Consider the following 27,484-nt stretch of genomic DNA (forward strand, 5'->3'; position numbering starts at 1 on the left):
TCACGTTGGACGAGTTCATGACCGTGGACCTGGAGGAGGAACAGGACCCTCCAGCTTTCAGAGCTGCTCGGAAGAGGGATAAGGAGCGGTTGCAGAAGTTAATAATCAATTAATTATAATAATTACTCTCGCGGACGCCCAGCGATGTGGTTCGGAACTTCGGATCGTCAAAGTGCACGAGTCGACAATTCGCAAGCGGCTGATGGAGTTCGGAGAGACGCCTTCCAGCGCCCTCACGTTGGACGAGTTCATGACCGTGGACCTGGAGGAGGAACAGGACCCTCCGGCTTTCAGAGCTGCTAGGAAGAGGGATAAGGAGCGGTTGCAGAAGGTAAAGAGCGATTGATTAAACTTACGACCCTCTGGCTTTCAGAGCTGCAGAAGGTAATGATTAATTGAACTCTTAAGCTTCAACCACACCAACGTGTGCAGATCGCCATCGCCGGCGCGATCATAGGCCAATGACAGTAGGTTGCGCGGCCCATGACATTCCGCGTGACTTGTCATTAATTTGCCTATGATCGCGCCGCGCCGTGAGTGCGCCGGCAATGGCGATCTGCACGCGTTGGTGAGGTTGAAGCATGAAGTATTTTGGTTTTGTGAGGTACATAACTCATAGAACTGATGGCCGTCGGGACCGAAAAGTTCTCGAGTAGCAACCACGAACCAGAAAACGTAGAGTAGACAGGCCCAGGCCGACGATCTAGTAAAAGTCGCGGGAAGAAGCATGTGAATTTATTTTGTACGAGTAGATGCCTAAATGCTCCGGTATGTGCCAAAAATCTCTCAAACTCGCCTTTAAACTGTCGTATTTTTTACACCATGTATTTGCAGTCATAGTCATGAAAGAACAACTAACACAAAATATTTAACGTATTTTCAGCTGATGGAAGAAGAGGACGGAGAAAAAGAGCTGACAGAGCTACAGAAAGAGATAGACGCACAGTTAGAAAAGGACAACTCTAGGAGACGAAAATTGGCGCCTGGAGCGGGTGCCACTCTCACACCTATAAGCTCTATAGTACAACCTGGTATGTAAAGGATTTTCAACTTTATGTCTTTAGTTTGTAGTATATTTGCTGCAGAATGTACATGACAGTTCAACTTTGCCGCGGGACTAACTTGACCTTCACTGGTTGGGTTTTTATTGGCGGTCAAGCTGTAGATCCTGGCTACACAGGAGTTGGTTCCGTGCAGAATGTTTCTGCCATTCCTGCTGCTATTTTTAATCAATTCTCACTTTACCTTCAACCATGGCGAGGTCGGTTTTTGACCCTTATGCCAATTGAGTCAAAAATAATTATGCTGACTACTATTTATTTTTAATGTCCTATTGACGTTTCACCTAAATGTCATAATGGAAAATCTGTAATTGACATTACCATATAAATGCAATAAATTGCTGTCGTAATCTTTATAATATCGCGCTGTAGATTTTCTTGCAATACATTATGTAATTTATATCAATCAACCGTCTGCTGCAACGAATAATATCGAATCATCTAATTAGCTACATTGCATTTTCGATTGCCGCTGTCAATCCATACAGGAGACAGCACATAAAGTTAAATACTGTACTTAAGATTAGATCGCCCCACCAATTTTTGGTCGAGGGAAGCGCGGGGTGCGGGAGTTTGATCCGAGCAATCCGAGCGTCATCATTGTAATGTGCGTGTGCACTCATGGATGATTAAGCGTGTACCGATAACACTCAAACATTAGCGGAAGAATGGTGGGGGTTTTGGTGGATGAAACGATCTATACTTGTAATAAATGCTAGTTTCCAACAAAAGTGTATATTCTGATGTGCTATTTCTTCTCTAGAAGCTGCGGAAGATTCAGAAGACGCAGAAGCGTCTCGGTTCGCCGCGGAAGACACGTTAACCCTCATCGGGGACATCGCCAAAGACGCAAGACCAGAAGGGGAGAAAGCGCCTTCCAAGATTGACCAATTGAAATTCGAGAAAGGACTCGGTAAGAGACAACCCTTTTTAAGGTACAGCATGTCAGAAAATATCATTTAACAATTTTTTTTTAGATTTGATTTTTAAAATATCATAGCTTTGCGACTAGGGCATGAATATCGGAATCTCGGAATCTCGTAATATCGGAATCTCGGAAGACGAGATCCGATATTACAATTCCGATATTGAGCGACCCAATATCGTAATATCGGAATCAGATAAAGGTTTTAATTGAGACTTTAAACAAAGCGTTTAAACGCGCCAGAACCTGCTACAAAGCTCAAAGTACATGATTGGCAAAGACCAATAATTTTCTCATGTCTCTCAACATCACTTTTTGTCCCACTGCAAATAATTATTAACCCTAAAATGTTCTAAAACAATTTTAGCACTTGCCGTACTTGGTCTTAGCAATGAAAAACGACATCTCAACTCCCTTTAATTAAAACATTAATAACATTGGACTATAGCCCGTCAGTTCTACGTACTATGTGCCCTGCCCATTGCCAGTTCAGCTTGCTAGTCCGTCGGGCTATGTCAGCGCCTTTAGTTCGTAAACAGGGCTTCTCATTTCTGATTCGAACTCGTAAAGAAACACCAAGCACAGCCCTCTTTATAGCACGCTGTGCAACTTTGAGAGGCCACGTTTCCGAGCCGTATATTATCACTGGTAACACACATTGTTTGAAGACTCGTCTTTAAGCACTGAGGTATTTTGGACGAAAACATGATGTGTAGTTTCCCGAACGCGGCCCAGCCGAGTAGGATTTGACGATTTACCGCTTTCTCGAAATTGAATCTACTTAGCTGAATCGTTTATCCGAGGTTGACATACTTGTCAACAATTTCGAAAATCAGGCTCCCAACCGAAAATAGGTAGGGCGGAACATGGTCATAAGCTCCGTTTTGTCCATGTCCAAGGCCTACCTGTTGGGAGACTCGATTAGGTCTTCGAGCATTGTGCCGAGGTCTTCCAGCGATTCCGCCCTAGTAAGCAAAACTGACGGCCGATGGGGCAGCAAGGTTCTGGAGTGGAGGCCACGTACCGGAAAGCGCAGCATAAGGCTGCCATCCACAAGGTGGACCGACGACCTCATAAAGGTAGCAGGAAGGCGTTAGATGCAGGCCGCCACCAACCGGCCATTGTGGAAATTATTGGGGGAGGCCTATGTTCAGCAGTGGACGTCAATACGTCATATGGTTGAAATGATGATGATGATGACGCCCCGTGGTTTTGTGAGTTGTACATCGATAATCAAAAAGGAATAAATTACACGCATATTCAAGTTTTTTAGGGTTTTTCAAGTCTAATATTTTTGTAACATGTGACTTGAATGACTCTACAAATCGTTCCGCCAGTATTGGTTGAAGGAGTAAAAGTTTGTTTGATACCTGTTTTACAAAAACACTTAAATTCTTTTCTAGTCCATTTCCATAATTGGCCCATTATCAGTTACCAAAATGCAATGGTTACCCATAATATACAAAATAGTTTTAAATACTTCAATTTTATAATTTTAAGAAGTGCTATTTTGTACTAAATTAAGGATTTTGATTAAAATCATTATTTTACTGTATACAATCGAGAAATTATACGAATATAACCAAATATTTAAAATTTATAGCACATAAACTCAATTCCGATATTGAGATCCAATATCGGAATTGAAAACCTTCCGATATTACATGCCCTATTTGCGACCTGATGAGAAGTGAATAAGGTTCAAAGTTTGGTGGCAACACATGTGCCAATGCCCTATAATGTTTTAAAGTTAAGGATGGGTCTTCTGGGGTCGGCCATATCTGGCACCAGAACGCTATTATACCTTAACTAAAGTTTACAAAACTTAATCTTATCATTCAGGAACATAATAGACATAATGGATTTTTTGTGGATGGTGAATAGGGGAAACACAAAAATGCCAAAACCTTGGCAAAACATGTTGACACATTTCTAATATTATAATAATGCTTAGTAATATGTTTTCACACATGTTTATGTAAATAAGTTATCTTTAAAAAGTTCCTAATGTGTCAAAGTGCACGTGAAGTCATGGCCTCATATTTATTGTTTTTAAGAATATGTCTTGGATTATTAATTACTAGCGCCCGCTCCGGCTTAGCACGAGTGCTAAGTATGCATATAAACCTTGCCCTTGAATCACTCTATCTATTGAAAAAAAATCGCATCAAAATCCCTTGCATAGTTTTAAAGTTCTAAGCATACATAGGGACAGACAGCGGAAAGCGACTTTGTTTTATACTATGTAGTGATGTTATCCAATTTCCAATCAATCCAGGTCCTGAACTAGCAGTAATAGGTCTCGGGCAGCCAGAAGAGAAGCAAGCAGATCCGTTCCTAAAACCAGAACCTAAGCAGCCGTTCAGCAAGGATCTGCAGTATGATGAGCTGGTGTTGAGCGCTGATGACGAGGAGTACGTGAGCTCGCTCATCATGACAGACGCTGAGGCAAGGCATAAGACCATGCTGTGGCATAAAGTCAATGCTGGGTACCTGAGGGATCAGAAAAGTAAGTTTTTCTTTTAAGGTTAAAAATATACAAAAACTAGCGGCCGCCCGCGACTTCGTACGCGTGGATCCCGTTTTCCCGAGATCCCTCCTTAGGGGTGGAGTTTCGTAAAATCCTTTCTTAACGGATGCCTACGTCATAACATGTACCTGCATGCCAAATTTCAGCCCGATCCGTCCAGGTTTAGGCTGTGCGTTGATAGATCACTATTTTAGTCAGTCAGTCACCTTTGAGTTGTTATATTTAGATTGTTTTTCTACTACTTTTACAAAAACAATGAACCGATTAAGAAAACTTGGTGTAGAGTTAGTTTGAGATGCTTGGAGTTGGAACAACATAGAATAGATTTTATCCCGAAAATTATCATTATGATGGGGGTATAGCAATGGGGGTTATGCCAAGCAGAGGAATTGATGATCACACTTAGCAGTAGTGGAAACACCCCGAAATAATTTTAATGAGCTCTCACAGTCACCACGAGTTTTGAAACCAATTTTCTAAAACATTTATAGATCGTTTCATCCACGAAGATGCGCCCCACCAATTTTTGGTCGAAGGAAGCGCGGGGTGCGGGGAGTTTGATCCGAGCAATCCGAGCGTCATTATAGCAGTGTGCGTGTGCCGTCATGGATAATTTAGCGTGTACCGATAACACTCAAACATTAGCGGAAGAATGGTGGGCGCGTCTTCGTGGATGAAACCATCTATACATATTAATTTCTTTTGCCTATATTCAATTATCTCTACTTAATTTATCATAATTTAATTTCCAGTAAAAGAAGAAATGCGCGCCAAAGAGCGGGAAGAAGGCAAGAAGAAGAAAGTCCGCGGCTGCTACAAGAAGAAATTAGCGTGTAACGCGGCCACCGCCGGCGAAGCCATCGAGAAGATGCTGGCTGAAAAGAAGATTAGCTCCAAGATCAACTATGATATACTGAAGAGCTTAGACCAGCCTGGAACGCCTGCGCCTGCTTCTAAGCCTGAAGAAGCCAAGAAAGAGTGAGTCTTATTACCTTGTAGTAAGGTCCTGTATCAAACAAATAGTCAGTGCATTCGAGATGCTCGCAGAGATGAAAATCAGCTCCAAGATCAACTATAATATTCTGAAGAGCCTGGACCAACCTGGGACACCCGCGCCTGCTTCTAAAACAGAGGAGGCTAAGAAAGAGTGAGTCTGTGCTAACGCATAGTTCGTGATAGATTTGAGTTTTATTACCGTGCAGTAAGGTCCTGCGGGCGCGCAAACGCATGGTCCATTATCATAAGAGGGTGTCCTATTACCATGTAATAAAGTACTACGTAAACCGCCTCCAAGCCGGAGGAGGCTAATATCCGTTTTCACCATCAATCCATAATTTTTAAATGACCCCTATGGTAACACATAACAGGAATTTTGTTTACATAGGGGTCAATTAAAATTAGGGATTGATGGTGAAAACGGGCTTAAGAAAGGGTAGGTCTTATTCTTGTGTAAAGTTGCTGCGCAAACGCATAACACAAAATATAACAGAAGGTAAACTCATGTATTTACCTCGCGCTTTGCATACCTCGCTCGCTCGCACGCTCGGCCGTCGCGCTAGGGTTGTCTTGTAATGTGTTGCGTTTATTTCGGATATAAAAATGTAACTCATTAGGAGTTACTATGGAAGAAAGACAATAACAGATATCCACATCCATGTACTAGTTATGTTTAGTACGTTATTATAGTAATAGTCTGCAAACAAATACACGAGAAGGAAGTAGTATGTAGTTGAGTGGTTGACATTACCTAACAATTCCTAAAACCTCTTTAAAACAATTCGATATTCCTAATAAGTAATTGAGTTGGTTTTCAATTTATCAACGTAAAAAGAACTATTGAAATACAAATAAATACCTTACTTACCTCCCGGAATCAACTGGTAGTTTAAAAAACGAAAATTTAGTTTTTAATGTTGAGTGTAAGCAACCGTCTACTTAACAAATGATAAAATACCCCTTCGTTCAAGACAGTCTTGATAACGCGTACGTGAGTGGTGTCTATGTGTGCGTAGCTGGAGCGCGCTTAGTATGGAGTTTACCTTCTGTTATATTTTGTGCGCATAATCTGCGCGAATATCAGCTGGCAATATAACACAAATCTTTCAAATAAAACCGAGGAACAGTGATACCGAACTTTCTATCTGTCTCAACTGATTTAAAATTAAATAGATTTTGATTTGAAATGTCACTAACCTACACTTTATTTTAATTTCCAGCGTCATAGCCCCGTCACCGGCCGCGCCGGTGGAGGCGCCGGTGGAAGTCCCGGCGTCGCCCGTGCCCCGCAAGCGCCGCAAGAAGCCTCCCACCCCCGCCCCCGCCACCCCCGCCGTCAACACATCCGCCCCCGCCACACCCGCCCCCGCTACACCCGCTGCACATGGTAAGAAACATTTTAAAATAACCTTTAATAAAGTCCGGTCGCCGAACACGTACAATTTCGTCCAATGACCCCAAGCTACCCATCTTTATTACTCGCGCGTAATTATGTTGCTATCGCGCTCGCACACTCACCGCGCGAGCGATAAGGATGGGTAGCTAGCGGTCATTAGACAAAATTCTACGTGCTCACGGACCGGGCTTTAGTCCCTTTCAGGTTTTAAAATGATCGAAGCGCTGCAAGAAGGTCGTGGTCTCGCCCCTGGTACAACCGCGATACATGGTAAGATAATTTTTAAAATAGCCTTAGCCTAGCCTAGCCCCTTAATTTGTCTAAGATCATAGATCAAAAGTCGTGATCTCAGCCGCGATATGGTAAAAAAGTCTAGTTCCTAAAGTCTCTTTTAGAACGTAAGATGACCAAGCGCCGCCTCGCCCGCGCCCCCCACCCCCGCCACGCCCGCCGTCAACACACCCGCCCCCGCTACACCCGCGACACACGGTAAGAAAATACAAGAACGGGACTATTCCCACCTCTCGTTCCCACCGCTGCAACTCCTGTGTAGCCAGGATTCAAGTTTGTCCCGGGGGAAAGTTAAACTATCAGAAATTAATCAGAAGAACATAGGAGTTCGAAATTAAGGTTCGACTTGCAAAACGGATGACAGGAGACAAACAAAGGCTTAATAACCTTTAAGAAAAGATATGCACCACGGACAATAAATATCAATTAAGGGGGCCTATCTGCCCATGGTAAGAAAATTTGTTGTTGATAGTTCCTTTCAGATCTTAAGGTTATCGTCGTATAGGACAGATCACAAGATGACGCAAAAAGTCTGAACCGCCCGTCATGCCCACTGCTGATTAACTGCCCATGGTACCTGCCACACATGGTAAAAAATCGTCGAATAAGCCTTTCAGAAATGTCGTGTCGCTTGCCACACCCACTTTTGAAACCCCACTCATTACACCGGTAATGCAGGATAGAAAAGTCTTGTTTACCGGTAATACATGATGATAACATATATGTCAAATCTACACTAATATTATAAAGAGGAAAACTTTGTTTGTTTGTTTGGTTGTAATAAATAGGCTCAAAAACTACTGGACCGTTTTTAAAAATTCTTTCACCATTCGAAAGCTACATTATCCACGAGTAACATAGGCTAAATTTTATTTTGGAAAAAAATAGGGTTCCGTAAAATATGTAGATAATGTAGTCCACGCGCGCGAAGCCGCGGGCAGAAAGCTAGTAACCAATAAATAGACCAGTACAGATCAAGATGACCAACTGCCGCGCGAAAGTGTCGCAAGAAACCGCCCCGCCCACTGATCTGAAAATTAGACCAGTGGATATAGTATGAGGTGATTGATTCTGTAAAATAACTTAAATCTGATTGTTACATTCACAGATGCGAGCGAAGACTACGACGATGACGCGGAGCTGGATGCCACCGACGCTGGTGCCGAATTATCGCTAGCTGCTATGCTGCGCAACGGGCAGGATGATGACTACTATGACTACGAGGAGTATTAGCGCTGGCCACTCTGCGCTAGGATATTGGCAGTTAGTCTTTGACCACTATACACAGTAAGCTGACATTGACAACTGCTACAAGCATATTTAGCTTAGTAAAAGGGGCTAACGGGACTATTAGTAATTTGTGCAATAATAAATTACTAATAATTTTCTTTAAAAAATATAAATCATCTAAAGCCTGGTCCGTGAGCACGTAGAATCCCGTCCAATGACCCCAAGCTGCCCATCCTTGTCGCTCGCACGTAATTATGTTGCTGTCGCGCTCGCACACTCACTGCGGGCGCGCGTCGCACAGTCGCGACAGCAATATAATTACGCGCGAGCGATAAGGATGGGTAGCCTGGGGTCATTGGACGGGATTCTACGTGCTCACGGACCAGGCTTTAATTTACTGATCTCAGTAACAAGGATTTTGAATTGCGAATTTTAAGTAATGATTATGGTCTAGAGCTAGACGACAACTATTATGACTATGAGGAGTACTAGCGCCGGCCACTCTGCGCTAGGATATTGGCAGTTGGTCTTTGACCACTATACACAGCTAGCTGGGATTGACAAAGCTGCTAGTGCTAAACCAACTTAAATTACGGTCTTGATAAAAATTCACGGACTGAACTTGAACCGGACTTGAAGATACTCCTGACAACTGCTTCATAAGTCTGTTTCAATTGCTAGATCAGATCAATCATCAGGCATCATGAACGTTGAGACTACTGCCACTTTTGCTTTGGTGTCGCCTGAAAGGCTGCGCAGAAATAGAAAACAAGTTTACCCAGAATTACGTAATAATTATGGGGAAAAGCACGCCCAAAGCAGCTTCTACTGCTAGCAGTTCCAATGCACGTAAATAGATGACTACGAGTGTAGTCACTATAGCTGCTGTATGGCCAACCTTAGTCTATGAAATCGCTGCGCAATGGACAGAACGACGATTCTTTATGACTACGAGAAGTATTAGCTGGCCCTTCTACGCTTGTAGTCTATGACCCGCTGGGAGGGTCATCCGTCGTTTATTATAGTGCAAGCGCAGAACTTAGTGCGTGGATAGGCTAAGGAGTTTGTAGCTTTTAGATGTCATATTTTAGCATTTCACTTTTAGTACAAAATTATGCCTTCTTTGTCTACATTGTATGTTGCAATCCTAATGTAAAACGTAAGCTGTTATATAGGCTTATATTTTTTCTACATATGACACATTAACTTTTAACTTCCATGTTACCTGCAATACGTTACACAACAACGTATTTACATAAAGCATTACCTAATGTACTTATGTCTATTTTTATATTTAATGTTACGTGTGCCTTCTACGAAGGTGTGTTGTTTTATAAGTGTCGTCGTCAACGCAAATTTCCTTTATTTGAGGTGAAAAACTTGAGCGGGAGATATATTCTTGAAAATTGGATATTTGCACTATACGGTTTACAAAACTAAAGATTTCATAAAGGTAGCCAATGAAAACTTTTATTCTTTTGCTGTTTCTAAAGGGGTTTCACTACATGGCTTTATATTTTACGCACATTCTATACAATCACATCAAGAATCAAAAAGTAAGACCAGCAATCATATTGGCTTTTTATATTTTGCTGTTAAAAAATATGCCTGATAGTGAAAAACCTGGTTTACAGTAATAAATTGTGATCTCCACTGAAAAATAATGTTAAGTATATTTATTTTTAGGCATTTTACGTATTTTTGTATATTTTGTAAATTATTTTAAGGGTTTTATCTAAGTATCTCTTAGTAGAAATTGTCCACTGCTGTGAATTTCATTATTTATCTCAAATCTATTATCAAAACTTATGTACATTTCATTTTTCTACATCTAGAAAAAATCGATTAGATTAGACTTTTTATCGATTCGTCCAGAATCTTCTGTAATTTAGAAAATGTATTACTAGACTGAGACGATTTTACAAATATTATACTTACATAATAATACTATAAGAATTTAAAAAGTACGATGCTAGCTTAGAATTACTGTAAATTTAACTTTTATCGATATCTTAAATGTAACATCTTTTTTGTAACCTGTAAGTAGGATGCGCGCCGTTATAAGCGTTTATCACGCCATTTTATCGATATTACGCGATAAGCTCATACATTTGTCATCTAAAATCATCATTAAGATTTTATCACGGCGCGTATCCTAGCCCGGCTGGTAGCATTGTTCTTAAAATCTTTTAAATTAAAAACTCGTGATGTATGTATATTACTTAATTTAATAATGTACATACAATGAAATAAGTACTTTCATTAAATCAGTTATTTGTTGCAACTTTTTAAGTAGTTCAGTTCTTACATTTCAGGGTGAGTATAGACTGGTGCATTTGCTTGTAACAGAACAACGAGTCGCTCTATGAAATCTTCGAGTGTCACACCCTGTCACGAACCAAATATTTTATGTCACGTCATTCATTTTACCTGTATTGTACCATTCGAAAGAACGTTACATTACATAGAAATGGTCTAGTCTATACACACCTTTACAAAACTTCAACGAGTAAGATAATATCGTGCCCTTTTGTAACACGGAATTGTTATTATGTACTATCTATAAGATTTTAATATTTACGGCATTTTAACATGTGAATTTGCTTATTTTGTGTTGATTTTAATGTAATTAGTATGTATAGTGTTTATCCAACAATATATCTGAATAAATGTATTCGTTTTATTAATCTATCTTTCATTGACGCCTATCAAGCATAGTTTAATTGGTTTAATCTTGAAATATAAATAGATAATATAAACGTGAATTTAATCAAGATTATGCATGATTATGATTATGTATGAAAACCTGACAATAATATAGGTATAAGATAGATAGAAAGTATTCATGTGTATCAAAACAGGTTACAATTCCAAGTTAACAAAGACATTATAAGATAAAAACTACTGACTTATGCTCCTAATCTCTTAAAAGTAACATAACTGTATTATTATCAAGGACTGATGGTCTACTGCCTTTGTTGCACCTAATTAAATTTACATCCAATCACATTCTATGGACGTCTTTGTTTGTTTACGGTCTGTGTATTACATCAACGATAAAAGGCATCTTCAAATAATCAAACGAGTTGCGACTTGCTTCTGAGCGTAGACGTTTTCCAACTTTCTGTGTCCCCCGCTTTGTATTAGGCGCGAGAGACACTGTGCTACGATTTTGTATACAGCCGCGACACCGTGTTCGTTGCGTTCATACTTGGAACTAAATAACAGTAGTACTTAATCGTTAGTGTTGCACACAATATTTCGCATTAAATAATTCTTACAGCAGCAATAAATATTGCATAACACTTGATCGTGCATTGTAAAGAAGGGAGAAAAGGTGCGTGAGCAGTGTTTTGATAATATTCTTATTAATGTCAATGAAATACCTCATTTTAAATGTAAGTAAGTAATTTCCTTTGTTCTTCTTATTCTTTTTTTTTTACACACATCATCAGATTCAACACGCCATGCATGTAAAATAAAAATTCAATATGCCCAAGTAAAACTATAAGAAGGAAGGAAAGGGATCTATGCCACGTAGTTCTAAGGTTGTCTTGAACTGGTCAGGATTTAGCAAGACTATCTGATTGGACGCTAAGTCGTTCCTAACTAGTGGCATTCAATACAAATTTCATCAAAACCTTTGATAATTTGGAAGAAACTTTTAAATTTAAAAAAAACCTATCTTGATCCTAGGTTACCTGAGTAGGACCTAGAAGAAAATTCATTCCATTTTTAGAGGATAATGAAAGACCCATATTTCCTCAACAATACCTCAACCTCAAGCAATTAATTCCGTGTGATGATTTGATATGACACATTTTAAATAGGCAGTTTATGTTGCCCAACAATTTGCAACTTCCTTGTTCTACCCCATAGATTGACACAAGGGTATTTTAAATGAATCATGGGAACGGGTTGGGTTGCTTTGTATGAATCATGATGTGGTGACAGGCGGTTTGGAGCACAACACTACTCGGTGAAACTTGTCGCTGCATGAACGTGAACGCATCGCTCTGCCGCGATTTGTATGGAGTTGGCGCTGTAATGCGATGTAGGTATAAAAACCAAATCATACTGGATTCGTGGCTAGTGACGTTGTGGAACGCGTGTATTTATTATTCTAGTCTCTTATTTATATATTTATAAAGTTTATAAAGTCAAATTATATTTACAGTTGGTTATTTATTAGTTATGGTGATAATTTAGAAGTTTTTTTATGTATATTTATCAATAATGGGTTTCAAGTGCGCTACGCAAGAATACCGAAGAAGAAGATGCACACAAAGCAAGCTTTTAAAAAGAATTAAGACTGAAAATAGAAATCTAAGGATAATATACAGGAAAATTTGTTTAGCAAATATAAGTTTTTTAATGGCTTCAAGATTACCAAGAAAACGGTAAGTCTTTTACAACAATTACAACTCATATAACAAAATTTTAGCCAATGATATAAATCTGTACCTTAACTTTAAATTATCTCCATTATATTCATAAAATAATTGTGTACTGAAAAATTTTAGGTTTGCTTACTTCTCCGCAGTTCAAACTTTTCCCGCGCTCATCTTTTTTTTTCTTTGTGGCTCTCGCGCGCGGGCGGTTCACTCGTCTTGTTATGGCGTAAGTACACTATGCGGGAAATTGGCAAAGACGTAATAATGTGAACACCATCTCGGCTACTTTCTCCTCTCTCCTCGCTCGCGTGTGTCGCCCATACTTCGGTGTCCGGGCTAGCGCTTCTATTTATTATTTTATGTAGTTTGGTTGTCCCCAAATTCACTGGTTTATCGTGTATCAGGGGCCTTATACAGATCATTTTAGTTGAATGTTGGCAGCAGTGTAGTCGTGGCAGGAGTACCAACTGATAGGTTATCGATGCTTTAATCGATACATCGGTTTAAATCGCATGTTTTAAGGCGGGGACCCACCAAAGAGGAACGTATTGTTTTGTATTTCTTGTTATTTCTATGTAGGCATTTAGGTAATATTCTACAGCTACTTAATATTATTAGGTTTATGCTTGATCGGGATGTTTATTTTCAATATTAAATAAAATAAGAAAGAATTCCTTATTGTTTATTTTTGTGTTAGGAGGAGTTACAGGAAAATCAATAAAATTGTTATCTTTTTATCATCCTTATCATATTTATCATGTTCTATAAAAACATAATTATTTTGTTTTAATAAAAAATACTTTGTACGACTAACGTTCTAAAATCGATTGAAATCAGAATTACTGGCAAGGCACACTGTCGGGGGGGAATCCCATAAAAAAGGGAAATCCCCGTGAAACATCAAATAACTGAAAAGTAGAGATGTAACGGGGAGAATCGATTTCGGTTTCGGTTTCGATAAATTTTAATTGGAATTTATTATTATATATCCGAGGTCGATGCATAGCGATTTAGCGATGTAGTGGCGTCGTCAGCTAACATTCAGCGCGTACGAACTATAGACAGGTTTACAATTTATCTGAAAGTTGGTTAATTATTGAATAATATTAACATTATTCCGACGAAATAAGATAAAGTAAAATATTTTTATTTTTTATTTTTGGAAATATTGTGAATGTGAAATGATTACTTATTTCATTGTATTTTCGTATAATGTACCTATTTAAATTGATAAAAAATCGAGAAATCACAGATATACCTAAAATTGTACGTTTCGTCATTCAAGTTGCTGTGTAGCTGTGTAAACTCTCCCTTAAATAATCGAGTACATAATCGATTCTAACTCGATTGTCAACAAAAGTCGTATCGACTCGTTTAGAAATTAGTTATACACCTACCTAGTTACATAGTTTGTGTTTATGAGATTTGTGACTGCGTATTGTTAATTTTTATTGCGCTGAATTTCTCGATATTTGTGTTGTTCAAAAGTGGTTTGTGTTAGGGTAATAGAATTACCATTTTACATGTTCCGAAAAGTGCAGTGCGAATTTGAGGTTGGTGAAAAAATGAGGAGCAGTGCGTTCATCGCTTTTTAGCGATGTGTGTTTTTAATAAATTGAATTGACGGTGTTTTAATAAAATTCATGGTGTTTCCGATAATATTAGTGTCGTTTGTAAAGCATAGTTCGAATCATAGGGTCCACAAACGAGCAGACGGATTCTATCATGGTCGTAAAACGGTAAGTTTGATCCACGATTGTTTTTTTTCCATCGGAACTTGTGACCTCAAGTAACTCGGTAATGTTCACGGTGTAGAACGATTACTTTATGATAAAATTAATGTATAATAATCCCATCGCATACCTATCCATTCCATGTTAATATTACTCACCTCAGATGTGTATTTTTTGTTTTGTTTACATTTGGTTAGAATACCTATTTGTTACTAGGTTTTACAAAGAACACAAATCAATTAATATCACTATGCGGTTGTTAATTAGGATTTTAACTACGTTATTCTTTTGTTTTCAAAACGCGTATCTTCGATTATTGATTGTTAACATTACCTACTGTCATGTTCAAGACCCTTGTAACTCACTAATCATCAAAAATTTTGTAATAACTAGCAAAAACAACAAATATTATTTTAGAGAAAAATACAGAACACAAAAATACAGAATGACATTCCTTGTATTTAAATCAGCTGGTCAATCAGTTGTGTTGTTGTGGCAGACAAAGGATGGACATGTCAGCCATGTGATTTTATTTAGAATACAAACAAAATCTTTGTTTATCTATTGATAGTAGTAACTGTTTTAAGAATTGCTCATTTGTGACACTTTTTTAACCGACTTCCAAAAAAGGAGGAGGTTCTCAATTAATCGGTATTTTTTAAATGACAAGTAAACATGTAAACTAATAAAATTGAGCTAAATAATAGAGCTAGCAGTACACTGCCAGTTCCTTTTTTTTTATTTTTGGAGATGTTAATTATGTAATGATAATGATAACAATTAAGATAATAGTGTTACGTATTTGTAATAACAAAAGCAGAAGTTTATCAATGATTTGCACCAAAATATATTAGTAAACTGTAATTTCTAAACAAACACCAATTCCTTATATTAACTACGCACTTGCTAAAATAACAAGATTTTTTATTTAAAAATTAATTCCAGTTTATTTTCCCATGCTCTATTTTCCTCTTGTTGTCGTTGTTGGTAATACAGATATTAGTATTCCTAGTTCTAAATATTACAATGATGCGTGTTAAATTGCTAGCTTTTAGGCGTTTAATTATTTTTTACCATGGACATTAATCCGGTACCCTAAAATGGTATCCGTCCACATCTGAACCTTTATAAAGTTATGTGCATTGGCACAATTGTTTGTTATCCCAAACGAAAAAAAATAAAATGTGTTACTATTAAGTAGTAGTACGTACGTAATACCTAAGCAATGAGTACACGTTGACAATTTAACATTCGATTATGATTTGACATTATGCTGCTTCACTACAGCACAAAATTACAGGCACAATAGTGTAGAATGTGTTCGACTTACTCAATACCTGGACTATAACGGTATTTTTTTACATTGCAAGTCCCTTGTCATATTTGCTTGTCCGTCACTACAGGCAAATCTCAGTTAAGCGCATTATTTGGTAAATTAATATGTTATTGTAAAAATTTTACTATAAATACATGAATTTGTTTTAACCCTTCATTTGGCAAGACATAAACTGTTTGATTTTTTCAATAAAATCTATTTAAACCTAATTGTTACTATCAAATAAAGTTAAGAAAAATAATAAAAAAAATATTTGGTTGGTATTTTCGCGAAAAACGACTGTTGCTTATAGACCACATTGCCAAATAGGGGTACTTAAATAAAATATTGAGATATATTATAGAATTAATTTGTTAATATGAAAATCATAAAAAAAATCAATCGTATTTCACATTTTATGCATTAAACTATTTTTTGACCATTTTCGCAAAATCGACAACGACCTTTTTCTCCAACATTTGATAGATGACTTATGTCATCATACTTCATGATCAATATGCCGAGCCAAGGTTGGCTTTTTATTTTCTCTTTAGCTTCTGAAACTGGTATGTTACCGTTATATGCTATAGTTGTTGACTTCAACGCAAGAAAAACGTGTTTATCATTTAAATCAGTTCAGCGATATAAGCGTGAAGACAGACAACACAGAGACAGACAACAAATTCTTCCTCTCTCCTAAAATGCTGTGCCCGACAGGGTCCATAATTGCATCCAAAGTAATTACCATACCATCTCTATAACATATTCATGTAATACATGATTGATTTATTGGGTATTGACACTCGTTTGTATTGACAAAAAGTTAAACCTATTTTGTTAGATGTTTGGCACTGTTGCTTCTAGGCAACATTGAGGTTCGGAAGCATGTCATGTATTAGAAAACACTGTTTCTACGCCAAATATTGCTTTATATGATTAGTTTGATTTATTATGAACAAAATTTAGACAAAACAAAAACAATTGGAGATCATAAAATAGTATAAAATCATAAAACTTCCGTCTTTGTTATTCTCATTGCGCGTCATCTTGACATCTGACAGAAATATGGATATAAAATCACTCAAAACTAAGTCGACGACCGATTTACTAGTGTTTTGCTGAACTAAGCTTCGTGACAAAATCGAAAGATATGCACAAAACTTATTATTAGGTCCTGTAGAAATATTCAAAGTGGTTGTTGCTTAAAAGCATCACTGCCAAATGAAGGGTTAAATATTAATTTTCTTTTAAGTATGAATCATGTGTTAGTCATTCATTCATGCCCTCAAAAAGTCATAAGCCATCAACTAACACACTTCCCATCAAGTAGGTATGTCATGTCCATCATCCATATGAATTACCCACTTCAATGAATCGACCATTCTAAAAATTCAAGTACAAAAGCAAGTTGGATTCATACTCCATAACATTTCAATCAATTGAAAAGCGATTTCAGCGATTGCATAGCTTACTTAATCGACGTTGAAGCCCATTAAAGTTTGCAAAGCTCTCGTCGCTAACGGCTTTCGCGTTTTTGACTCGCGTTTATTTTTAGCGCAACCTTTACATTGTGCGGGTACAGCAGCGTTATAGCGTCCCCTTTTAACCCCTCATTAAAGTTTCATCACGACAGGGTAGCGTCCTCGGGCCTCGCGTCATTCACTTAACTATCGCGTGGAATGTCTGACTGTGTCACATAAGTTTTGTCGTGTCTTTACTTCGGATGTTGGGCGAAGTTCTTGGACGTTTGTTGTGCCAAACGTTGGTCGGAAGCTTACCTGACATTCACATCTATAATGCATATCAGTTAATTATTGTCTGCAAAAGATGTCAGGGCGGATATAGTGTCAAGTATATCTTCTTCTTCGTCGCTACACTCTTGCCAGAATGGTCGTGGTCGTCACACCAGGTCGGGTCGCAATCCGTCGCCATTCCTCCCGTACTGTCAAGTATACCTGCAGGAAATGGTGAGACTATAGCTAGGTAGATATTATGCCGAGTCAGCAGCAGACTTCCTCCGCAACAGCAAGTGGCGATAAATGATTCAATGAATGATCAATATTTAGCTGCTCGATAATCGATTTGCGTTTTGGTCCATCACTAAAACAAGGGCTGACCGTTTGCATGACACAATAAAAATTACATTAACGCCTTATCCTCTCGTAATTCTAACGCTACTCAAAAACATGCCAAAAAAGTTATTTTTTCTGATGCATTTCCAAATATTTAGCAAATCACTTAAAAAGAGGCCGTTTCCGAGAAGGCTTTACGATCTACCTGCGGCGGGGATCGGACCCCACATCTTCTGCGCTCAGTGATGCTCACTCAGCGAAAATTTATCACCCTACTCCATTACAACTGATTTCCGCTATCGTACAATACCTTGCATCTTATCTGTTAGGCTCGTCGCACACGGCCACAGCCACAAAACGACGCTACACGAAAATGTATGTATATGCCTGTGATGGTGGCGTTTTATGGCTGTGCTTGTGGCGTGAAGCTCGTGTGCGGCAACCCTTAGGCTGCAGTCATACTGTGAGTTACCAGGCTATTATGAACGGCAAGATAATCGTGGCATTAATAGATTTTATGTTTAGGGCAGCTCTCCAAGAATGGCAGACACGATTTGTAATGCCCTTTTCATATTCTTTAAAATTAGTGTGAAGTAGTAGCAGACTGAAGCCATTATCTGAATATTTTATGATGAACTGAACAGTATCTTAATTGTTAATTGTATCAAATCAACATCGAATCAGCAATTGATTGCTCTAATTTGCCGTATTTTCTACGTAATTAACGTATTTCGTGATATTTCGATATGGTATGGGCACAAAATCTATACTTATAATAAATCTGTAGAGAGGTCAATTCTGTACATGAGATATATTTTCAAAATAACTATCAGGGGGTGATTAGTGATCGATACTGATGCCAAAAATGCAATCAGTAAAATTTTTGTCTGTCTGTCTGTCTGTCTGTCTGTCTGTCTGTCTGTATGTTCCTTATAGAAACAAAAACTACTTGACGGATTTTAACGAAACTTGGTACAATTATTCTTCATACTCCTGGGCAGGTTATAGGATACTTAGGAATTCCCACGGGAACGGGAATTAGCGGGAAAATCCTTTTGTACGAAAAATCTAAACCGCTTAAGTTAGACGCTTGAAATTTGGCATGCAGGTACCTTAGTAAACTTAAAGCTTAGTTACAACAGGATATTGCAAAATTCCCACGGGAACGGGAGTTAGTGGGAAAAAACATTTGTATGAAAAAATCTAAACCGCGTAAGATAGACTCTTGAAATTTGGCATGCAGGTACCTTAGTAAACTTAAAGCTTAGTTACAACAGGATATTGCAAAATTCCCACGGGAACGGGAGTTAGCGGGAAAAAACATTTGTATGAAAAAATCTAAACCGCGTAAGATAGACTCTTGAAATTTGGCATGCAGGTACCTTAGTAAACTTAAAGCTTAGTTACAACAGGATATTGCAAAATTCTCACGGGAACGGGAGTTAGCGGGAAAAAACATTTGTATGAAAAAATCTGAACCGCGTAAGATAGATGAAGGGGGGGTAAAACGAGATCCACGCGCACGAAGTCGCGGGCGGCCGCTAGTTGTAAAATATTAATAAATATTCTGTAAAGATGTAGATATTAGTGGAACACCTCATGCATGAATTTCATAAGCTTAATTACTGCTGGATTAATATGCAGCTATTTATTAATTAAACCAATTAAAGCTGTTGGTCAACATTGTGACGAAAGGTTTATAAAACATCGTTTCGGGTTGCTTTTCGTTACCCAAAAAATGATTTTTCGAACCCCGAGCTTACCGAGAGTGTGCCAGGATGCACCACCTGTTAGGGATAGGGCACACCTGCGCGACAGATGCTTCTAACTCCCTTATAAATGCAGCCTGGAAAGGGCACACCGCGCCCGCGCCGGTATTTTTTACGCAAAATGACTTACGCTTAGCATAAGCGGGGAGTAATGGCTTTTTATATCATTTAAATGTCGGAAAGCCGTAACCCCTATTGAATTATTCAGTAAGCCGATTAATGCAATATGTGTGATTGGATGTGGCCGATCCCCAAAGTGTTAATGGTTTTAAAGGATTTCAAATTAGCCGACGCATTTTTAACTCTTTTTTGCTGGTGTTGCGAATGTCAGTCAATGGGTAGTCAGGTGACCCATAAGTCCATTTGAATTTAAATAAGCTCAACCTTTTAAAGTTGAGTATTATTATCCATTCTAAGTAAACATTGCAATCTATCGTGTGGGTTGTTCTTTGAAATAAATCTGGGCGGATTTGAACGCTTTTGGGTTGGTCCTGGATTCGAATCGTAACGCTCAAATTGAATCACTTTGTGAAGTTATCCCCTGTTTGATTTGGACATCATAACAGAAAGGGCATGCTTGAATTACCCATCTGTCCAAGAAGCAGTATGATTTCCACTTCGGGTGGCACGTTCAACCCATTGAGCGATACCAGATGGATATTATGGCGGTTTGTGACCTCAATTGTTACTTACAAGTTCCTCACACCCTCAGGGTAGAAGATATGACCGTGGGTTACAAAATGTCGCTACTGCATGAAATTAGGTACATCTTGTTTATCGGACAATCAAGTTTATTTAAGTCCTAACCGAACTGGAAGCCACCGCAGAGTGGTTCAAACAAAAACGAATCGAATGTCTTATTTAATTGAAGCTGCATGAATTTTGGGAAGGTCACCGTTGCGTACGCGCATGCGGCATGCGATGCGAGTGCCAACGTGTTGCGGTTCGCTGACCGCCGCGACTTGGCCTCGTTCGATACATGAACATGTCCCAACCGAATTTGACAGACAGTTAGGTACTTATCAGCCACGTCCTTTGCGGCAACTTTATTCAAATTGAGTAATTTTGTCTTCCAAACGCAAACCCACATATTTATTTCCGTTTCTAATCTGTGAGGCATACTAATTTAACTCTGAAAAAAATTGCATTGTCTCTACTTACAAAAATGCAACCATCACAACTCCATGAGATGCCGCCGTATTGAATGTGCGGTTGCTCGTACAAAATGTGATATAAGTTTTCTTAATGTCTACAATCTACATCCAGAATGAAATGACTTTGCCAGGCGCACGCTATGCGGAATCACGGATGCTATGTTGTTCCAGAGTTAATTTCCGTCTGTCGTAAAAAATGGATCGTTTGCCGCCTTGTCCGTTGCCCATCCAATATCGGCACCAGTCTGTCGTCAATAAGATAGGTAGAACTCGTTTAAATGATGACTGTACTACCGAGATCCAATCCTCAGACAATGGAATGTAATGGTAATTTGGTGTAATCAAGAATTGATTCTTCAATAAATCAGTTATTCCATCTCTACCACAGTCTGTTTCTTTTCTTCAGTACCTAGTTAGTATTTCGCAGAAAAGCCAAACAAACTTTGATAAATAAATTAGCTTTCAGGGGTCAACAGCCAACATTACCTGACATTAGTCCTTCATTCCGTAATCTCAAAGGAAACCACTTTGATGTAGGTACTGTATGTACCGTCGGATCCGGCTTTCACTGTGTTTAGTCTCCGGTGATTATTGAGTCGACCGCTACCCGTAATTCACATGTTTGTGTAAGTAAGGTTTACTACCAAACACAGGTAGAAATTCCGAACTGTCGTCATTAGCATTGATATTACTTCTAAAATTTTGGAAGCCTAATTTCTTGTTAAGATTCCCTTTTCAATTACTTGTTACCATAGTTTCCTAGAACCCTATTTGTTCCGTTCATTATCACATTATTTGACTTAATTATTTGTCCGTTTACGTCATCAACATCTCTGTGCAACTAAACATTAAGAGTTATCGTAAAAAAACATCATTACTATGTAATCACCACTCTTTGGAGCTGAATTACGTCTTTAAAAGGTTGTTTAAAGTATAATTATTTTAGGAACTGTGTGCCATGAATGTTTTAGTTGATCCATTTTCTATTCTTACAGCTCTATTAGTTGTTTGATTTTTCTATTCAGTGTTGGCTTAGTTTATTTTGGTAATTAGCCTTGTTTTGTTACAAATAGATGCTTTCAGGTTTCTGAAAAGACGTATCTTAATGACGTACGAGTAAATAACGTTGGCACTTGGCAGCTAATTCGGGCACGTTACAATGAAAGATTTCGGTTTTTAATACCTTTGGGAACCTTTCAGAACACGCTAGATCTCTATCTCTCATTAAGATTATGTAAATGTCTTATTCAGTTCTAATCGTTGTGAAGTTATTTGTGTAAACGGAATCACAAATGAACCAGAAGCAGTGCCTTAATTACCAAGAAATAAGAGGAATTCAGGACGAGAAAGCTCTCGTGCTGCTGCATAATTTTAAATGAGGTGCTTTCAGTTAACAAAAGCCAAAGAAATCAACGGGAAAGGCCAGTGGGTGATCGAGGTAGAAAGTGTCAGATTCAGAGCTGAGATCGCGTCGTGACCGTGCGAATGGAGAAAGTGCAGTGAGGGCTCGACATAATAATATATTGTGTCATAACGACATCTTATTGTTTTGTCGTTCATTACGGCTATTACTTCATTTGGAGCACACTTTACGCTTGGGTGCAATATTCTGACACTTTTCGAAATAGCGTAATAGTGACGCCATGTCCGCCAAATCCGCTGGATGAAAAGATCGATTTTCTGCCTTGTTAAACTTTTTGTCCAAACTACTTTTAATTAAAATGCCACTCAGATTGTATCGATGATCTAATTTCGGGGTTCTAAACTTGTGAATTATGCATCGGCAACTCTTCCGGTGATGCAGGCGTTTGCCCTCCGAAAAAAACAGAAAACCTCTGTGAAGAGAAACGATTCAGCTGAAAGTTTCATCAAGGGATGTTTTTGGCAAACAAATACATGCCTACAGTGCCAAGTGCCAAAGACTAACACATGAGTGAGCAAAGCAAAGGGTAAGGGCGTATTTATTGGTGCGTTAATCAGTAGGATTTTCTAGGAAATGAACAATGTCCAGTGTCCTACATTTATTTCCTAATACTTTAGTCACCGTCCCGATAAGCTAAACTTTACACTTAGTTGAATGACTTATTAGAAAGGAAATACAAAAGGATATTCTTATCGTGTAGGTTGCTTCTTCGTAAACTTCCGTTGTTCCCACATTCTCACATTTGGCGACTGGCGGCAAGCCGGATGCGACGTAGGTTTTTTGCGGCAACGTGTTTCGCTTGCTGAGTGCTAACTGTGGACATAGTCAAAGCGAACAGTAAAACAACTTGACTACCAATATACAGACAGGGTTTAACTTATGAGGATTCCTAAAATCTAGGATGGCTAAAGTACCTACACTCAAAACGAATGTAAGGCATTAAGGCTTGGTATTTCTGCCAAAGTAGGTATTTCGCGCTGTCAAAATCTGCGCGCGCAATACTTCGCCGAAGACAGCGCGCCAAAGAGCTCTCGCGGCTACACAGTATAGAAATACGCAGTTTAGAAATACGCAGTTGGTTAGGTTAGGTTGACTTCCTTCCGTTCAAGCGTCACACTCACAGCACTTTCTAATACAAATCATATCCAAGTGATACAAATTAAAACAACTTTCAAAAATTTTGGGAATATATTTTAGAATCGAATAAATTTAGAATATAACTGCCAAAGTAAACACGGTTCAAAGAGGCGTGGCGTCACCCGACCTTCCGGAAGTTCCGCGCCGGCTAAAAGATTTTCAAGATTACGTCACCCGACCTATCGGTAGATCCTCGGGAGCTTGAGCGATTGGAAAAACATTTTATGATCAGTTACTCGTAGTAGCGATTATTTAGAGCTTGGATAATAAATTATAGTTGTTGCAATTCACGAAACTTTGCATGAGGTTAATTACATTAATCAGTACACGCATCAATTTTGTTCAGTCTTTTTGTTTATTAATAAATAAAAATATCATACTAAAATTGCATACATATTTGTTTGTATTGGTCTGGGTGTTTTCTTTCCATAATTTATGTATAACGTATGTACGGGGCTCAGTATCGAAAATCACCATTAGCAATGAGCATCACACACGGTTACCTTGAGTGCATTACTGCAGCAAAATTTTTATAAATGTTATGCTTTAGAGAGTCGAGAGTATAACAGATAATTAGTCCATCGTGAGCAGAAATTTGTCCACTAATAGCAAAATTCGTTCAAATTATAGTTTTAAAGTTATTAGGAAAAAACAGATTTTGCTGGGGTAACGTTTCAAACATTACCAATTTTTTTTTGTAAGTCGTTCTATCCCGGAACCAAATACATGGATAGATAGCTCTTGTTGCGTAGTAATTTGTCCACGAATAGCAAAATTTGTTCGTGTTCCGGTTCTCAAGTTATTTCGAATTTTGCTGGGGTAATGTTTTGTGATGTCCCAGATCTCGTAAATGGCTCAACGCAGAAGTTTGAAAAAAATACCAATGATAGACCTTGATATGTCCAAATTAGTTCAAACATTAGTCATTGATTTGAATGATAAACACCAGTGTAATTAAAAGATTTCGAAAATCAGATAAAACGGATTTGTGAGTAAACCAGTACTCTTACAATCGAATAAAAAGGCAGTGGCGGCCCTAGGGCGGTGCGAGCGGTGCGACTGCACCGGGCGCCGGTTATGGGGGGCGCCGAAATCAATCGAAACGCGCCCGCTTTCGCCACACGTCACCGAAACGATTATTAAAAAAAATCGTTATTGACCGACGATCCATCTGGAGCGCAAACGGGCGGCGGCAGCGTGCAGGGCGGCTTTCTTTGATAACAGAAGCAGGCAGGCGACGTGCGAGGGAGAGAGGTGAAAGGACATTGTCAGAAACCGCCTAAAAAACCGCCCAAAAACATTAACCCATCATAATTATTTTCTATTTTTTTTAATACATTAAGCACCCTTTCGTTCTAATGGACACTTAAGCATTGAAAAATTAAATAAATAAGTCTTTTAACGTTTATTCTATAATACTATTACAACTTCCGGACGTTTTGGTGCGTGGCATGGTCTAAAACCTATCAAGTTCCATAATTTTTGCCGATAAAATCTGTACGAGGCATTACCGTACTTTATTGCTGGGAGTCCATGTATAGTGATGTTCCTGCGGCCATCATAGACAATAAAATATCGATTTTGAAAATAAAATAAATCGATTAAACTGCTTTGAAGACTAGATTTGCGTTAAAAGCTAAAAAGATATTGACACTATTACAAGAAGCTATCTAAAGTGTCCAACTGGTCGAAGGTCGTAAATAAAATAAAAATAATTAGGACCATAAACTGATATTCATGGTATCATAACTGTAAAAGTGTCAGAATCCGATGTTGAATCCAATGCCAGTTGAAGTGTGAGAAACATATATCAACCTAGTATAGTTGCCAGTCTCTCATCTATGCCAATGAGGGTTTTCGCGATTGAAAAATCCGCCAGATGGCCATACGTAGACGTGAGGTCCAAATGCTGCATGATTGGTTATTTTTGACATGACATTGACAGATATCCACCAATCATGCAGCATTTGGACCTCGCGTCTACGTATTGCCATCTCGCGGATTTTTCAATCGCGAAAACCCTCATTCATAGCACATTAATAATAGACCAAATGAACTTTTATAGATTGTGAAAGAGAAGATAAAGATTTTATTATTTTATTAAAATCTTGCCACGAAGTAGTTTTTCAGTAGAAACCAGGATTGGATAATCGCTACAGGCAAGTATCAGAACATTTTATAAATATTTTTAATCGATTATTATCCTTGTGAATCGTTTTAATAAATTGTCATTTTACTTTTTCAATTAAAACTTTTTCAATGCCTAGTCTTGTCAAACTGTCATAATGTCAACAAATTATAAATGTCACGTCAGTTGACTCAATTTCAGTCTTCTGTGCGTTTATTGTATTTTTATTTCAATGAAATAGTGCTAAAGGGTTAGTACTAAAAGTGAAAGCCTTTTTTCAGAAAGAAAACCAATGTGGTGCCCTTATTATTCATACTGTTTGAAAGTTACAAGTCAGTGATACAGAGTTGCCGACATTATAACTCCGTAGTGATACCATACCAAAGAAGAAGTTTTCCTAAACACACACACTTGTGTTATTTTTATATGTGATCAAATAAAAAGGATTTGCTCAAATGGAATAACTTATCCCAAGAGACCGAATATAAAAAAAAAACCTCTCCATAGAAATTATCACCATCACGAGGATGTGAATTTTTTTGAGAATTTGATATTGGTCCTGTAAGAAAAGTAGTTGTATTTCAGTAGTAGAATCAACCCTTCTTGTTTCATCAGCAAGAGTAACTATAAAAACGCCCTGTAGGTAGGTATTATTAAGCTGAAGAGTTTGTTTAGTGTCAAAGACTGTCACACAGTGTAACTTAAATTGGCATATTATGATAATGAACATAAAAACTTAAATAAATATTTATGTTAATATTTTTTGTATTTATTTATTTTCCCAAAGCTTCACAGTGACAGCTGAAACAGCAATACTGTTGTAAAACTAAACTTGGAACAAACTGTTACAAATATTTTACAAATTAAAATAAAACCGCATGTTGCTTTACTTTCTCGTATAGGTAATAAATGTAATTAATGGCTAGATTATTAATGTTACTTTGTTACCCTCAATAGTGAGGAGATCTTATAAAATGGTAACCCTGATTTTCATTGTCATTCAAGTGCTCTTTCTTCGCATAGGCTTCTGTGATTTGGCCAAGGGCCACACACATTGCGATAACATTATGCGACATTGATTTGACAGCAGCGGAGTGAAGTCTTGCGACTATGCAAAATGATACCCTGTAATCGTAGCGTATATAGACATAGACGGGGCGGGGCACATAGCTCGTAGAGCTGATGGCCGCTGGGGCAGGAAAGTTCTTGAGTGGCGACCACGAGCCGAAAGACGTAGCGTGGGCAGGCCTCCCACTAGGTGGACCGACGATCTGGTGAAGGTCGCGGGAGGTGCCTGTATGCGAGCGGTGCAGGATCGGTCTTCGTGGAAATCCTTGGGGGAGGCCTTTGTCCAGCAGTGGACGTCTTTTCGGCTGAAACGAACGAACGAACGATACGTATTACCACTATTTACCAGACATTACTATTTATTGCATACTCGCCGGATTACACGTAGGAGCACGCGCGTTACAGCTTCGGCCTTGCATTATTATAAGATCTTGTTCCGCCCTTTTACGAACTTCCTCCGTGAGGATATCCCCGCCGAATTCTATGATGAACCTATCAAAAGTCATATTCTGCAATGTCAACCCACCACAAGGTGGACCGACGACCTGATAAAGGTAGCGGGAAGGCGCTGGATGCAGGCCGCTACCAACCGTGCGATGTGGAAGTCATTGGGGGAGGCCTATGTTCAGTAGTGGGCGTCCTGTGGCTGAAATGATGATGATGATGATGAAATGAATGAAAATGACAAATCTTCGAACGTGTATAATACCGTGCCAAAGTAATCATATAATTTTGGCACCTTAATAACTATTGCCGTTTTTGTTGTAAAGATCATGCAAAACTATGTGGGCTCTAGATCTGAAGCCGCTTTAACGAACACGAAGTGCTCATACAATGCGGCGTATTTTCTTCCAGTCTTTAG

General features: G+C 38.5%; 2 protein-coding genes across 2 annotated transcripts in view; both read left to right on the top strand.

The window, feature by feature from the left end:
• LOC135080698 (transcription factor IIIB 90 kDa subunit) overlaps positions 1 to 11,116 on the top strand; it is a 30,492-nt gene extending 19,376 nt beyond the window's left edge. The window contains exons 7-12 of the mRNA XM_063975414.1: positions 884 to 1,031; positions 1,825 to 1,974; positions 4,265 to 4,495; positions 5,269 to 5,494; positions 6,733 to 6,899; positions 8,308 to 11,116. Coding sequence (XP_063831484.1) covers positions 884 to 1,031; positions 1,825 to 1,974; positions 4,265 to 4,495; positions 5,269 to 5,494; positions 6,733 to 6,899; positions 8,308 to 8,432 — 1,047 coding nt within the window. The 3' untranslated portion in view covers positions 8,433 to 11,116. The remainder of the gene's footprint in view (positions 1 to 883; positions 1,032 to 1,824; positions 1,975 to 4,264; positions 4,496 to 5,268; positions 5,495 to 6,732; positions 6,900 to 8,307) is intronic.
• Positions 11,117 to 14,219: 3,103 nt separating this feature from the next.
• The window catches only part of LOC135080704 (protein pellino), a 99,295-nt gene continuing 86,030 nt past the window's right edge, over positions 14,220 to 27,484 (top strand). Inside the window, exon 1 of the mRNA XM_063975417.1 lies at positions 14,220 to 14,562. Coding sequence (XP_063831487.1) covers positions 14,549 to 14,562 — 14 coding nt within the window. The 5' untranslated portion in view covers positions 14,220 to 14,548. The remainder of the gene's footprint in view (positions 14,563 to 27,484) is intronic.

Source organism: Ostrinia nubilalis, chromosome 18 (assembly GCF_963855985.1).
Source record: "Ostrinia nubilalis chromosome 18, ilOstNubi1.1, whole genome shotgun sequence".
Lineage (NCBI taxonomy): Eukaryota > Metazoa > Arthropoda > Insecta > Lepidoptera > Crambidae > Ostrinia > Ostrinia nubilalis.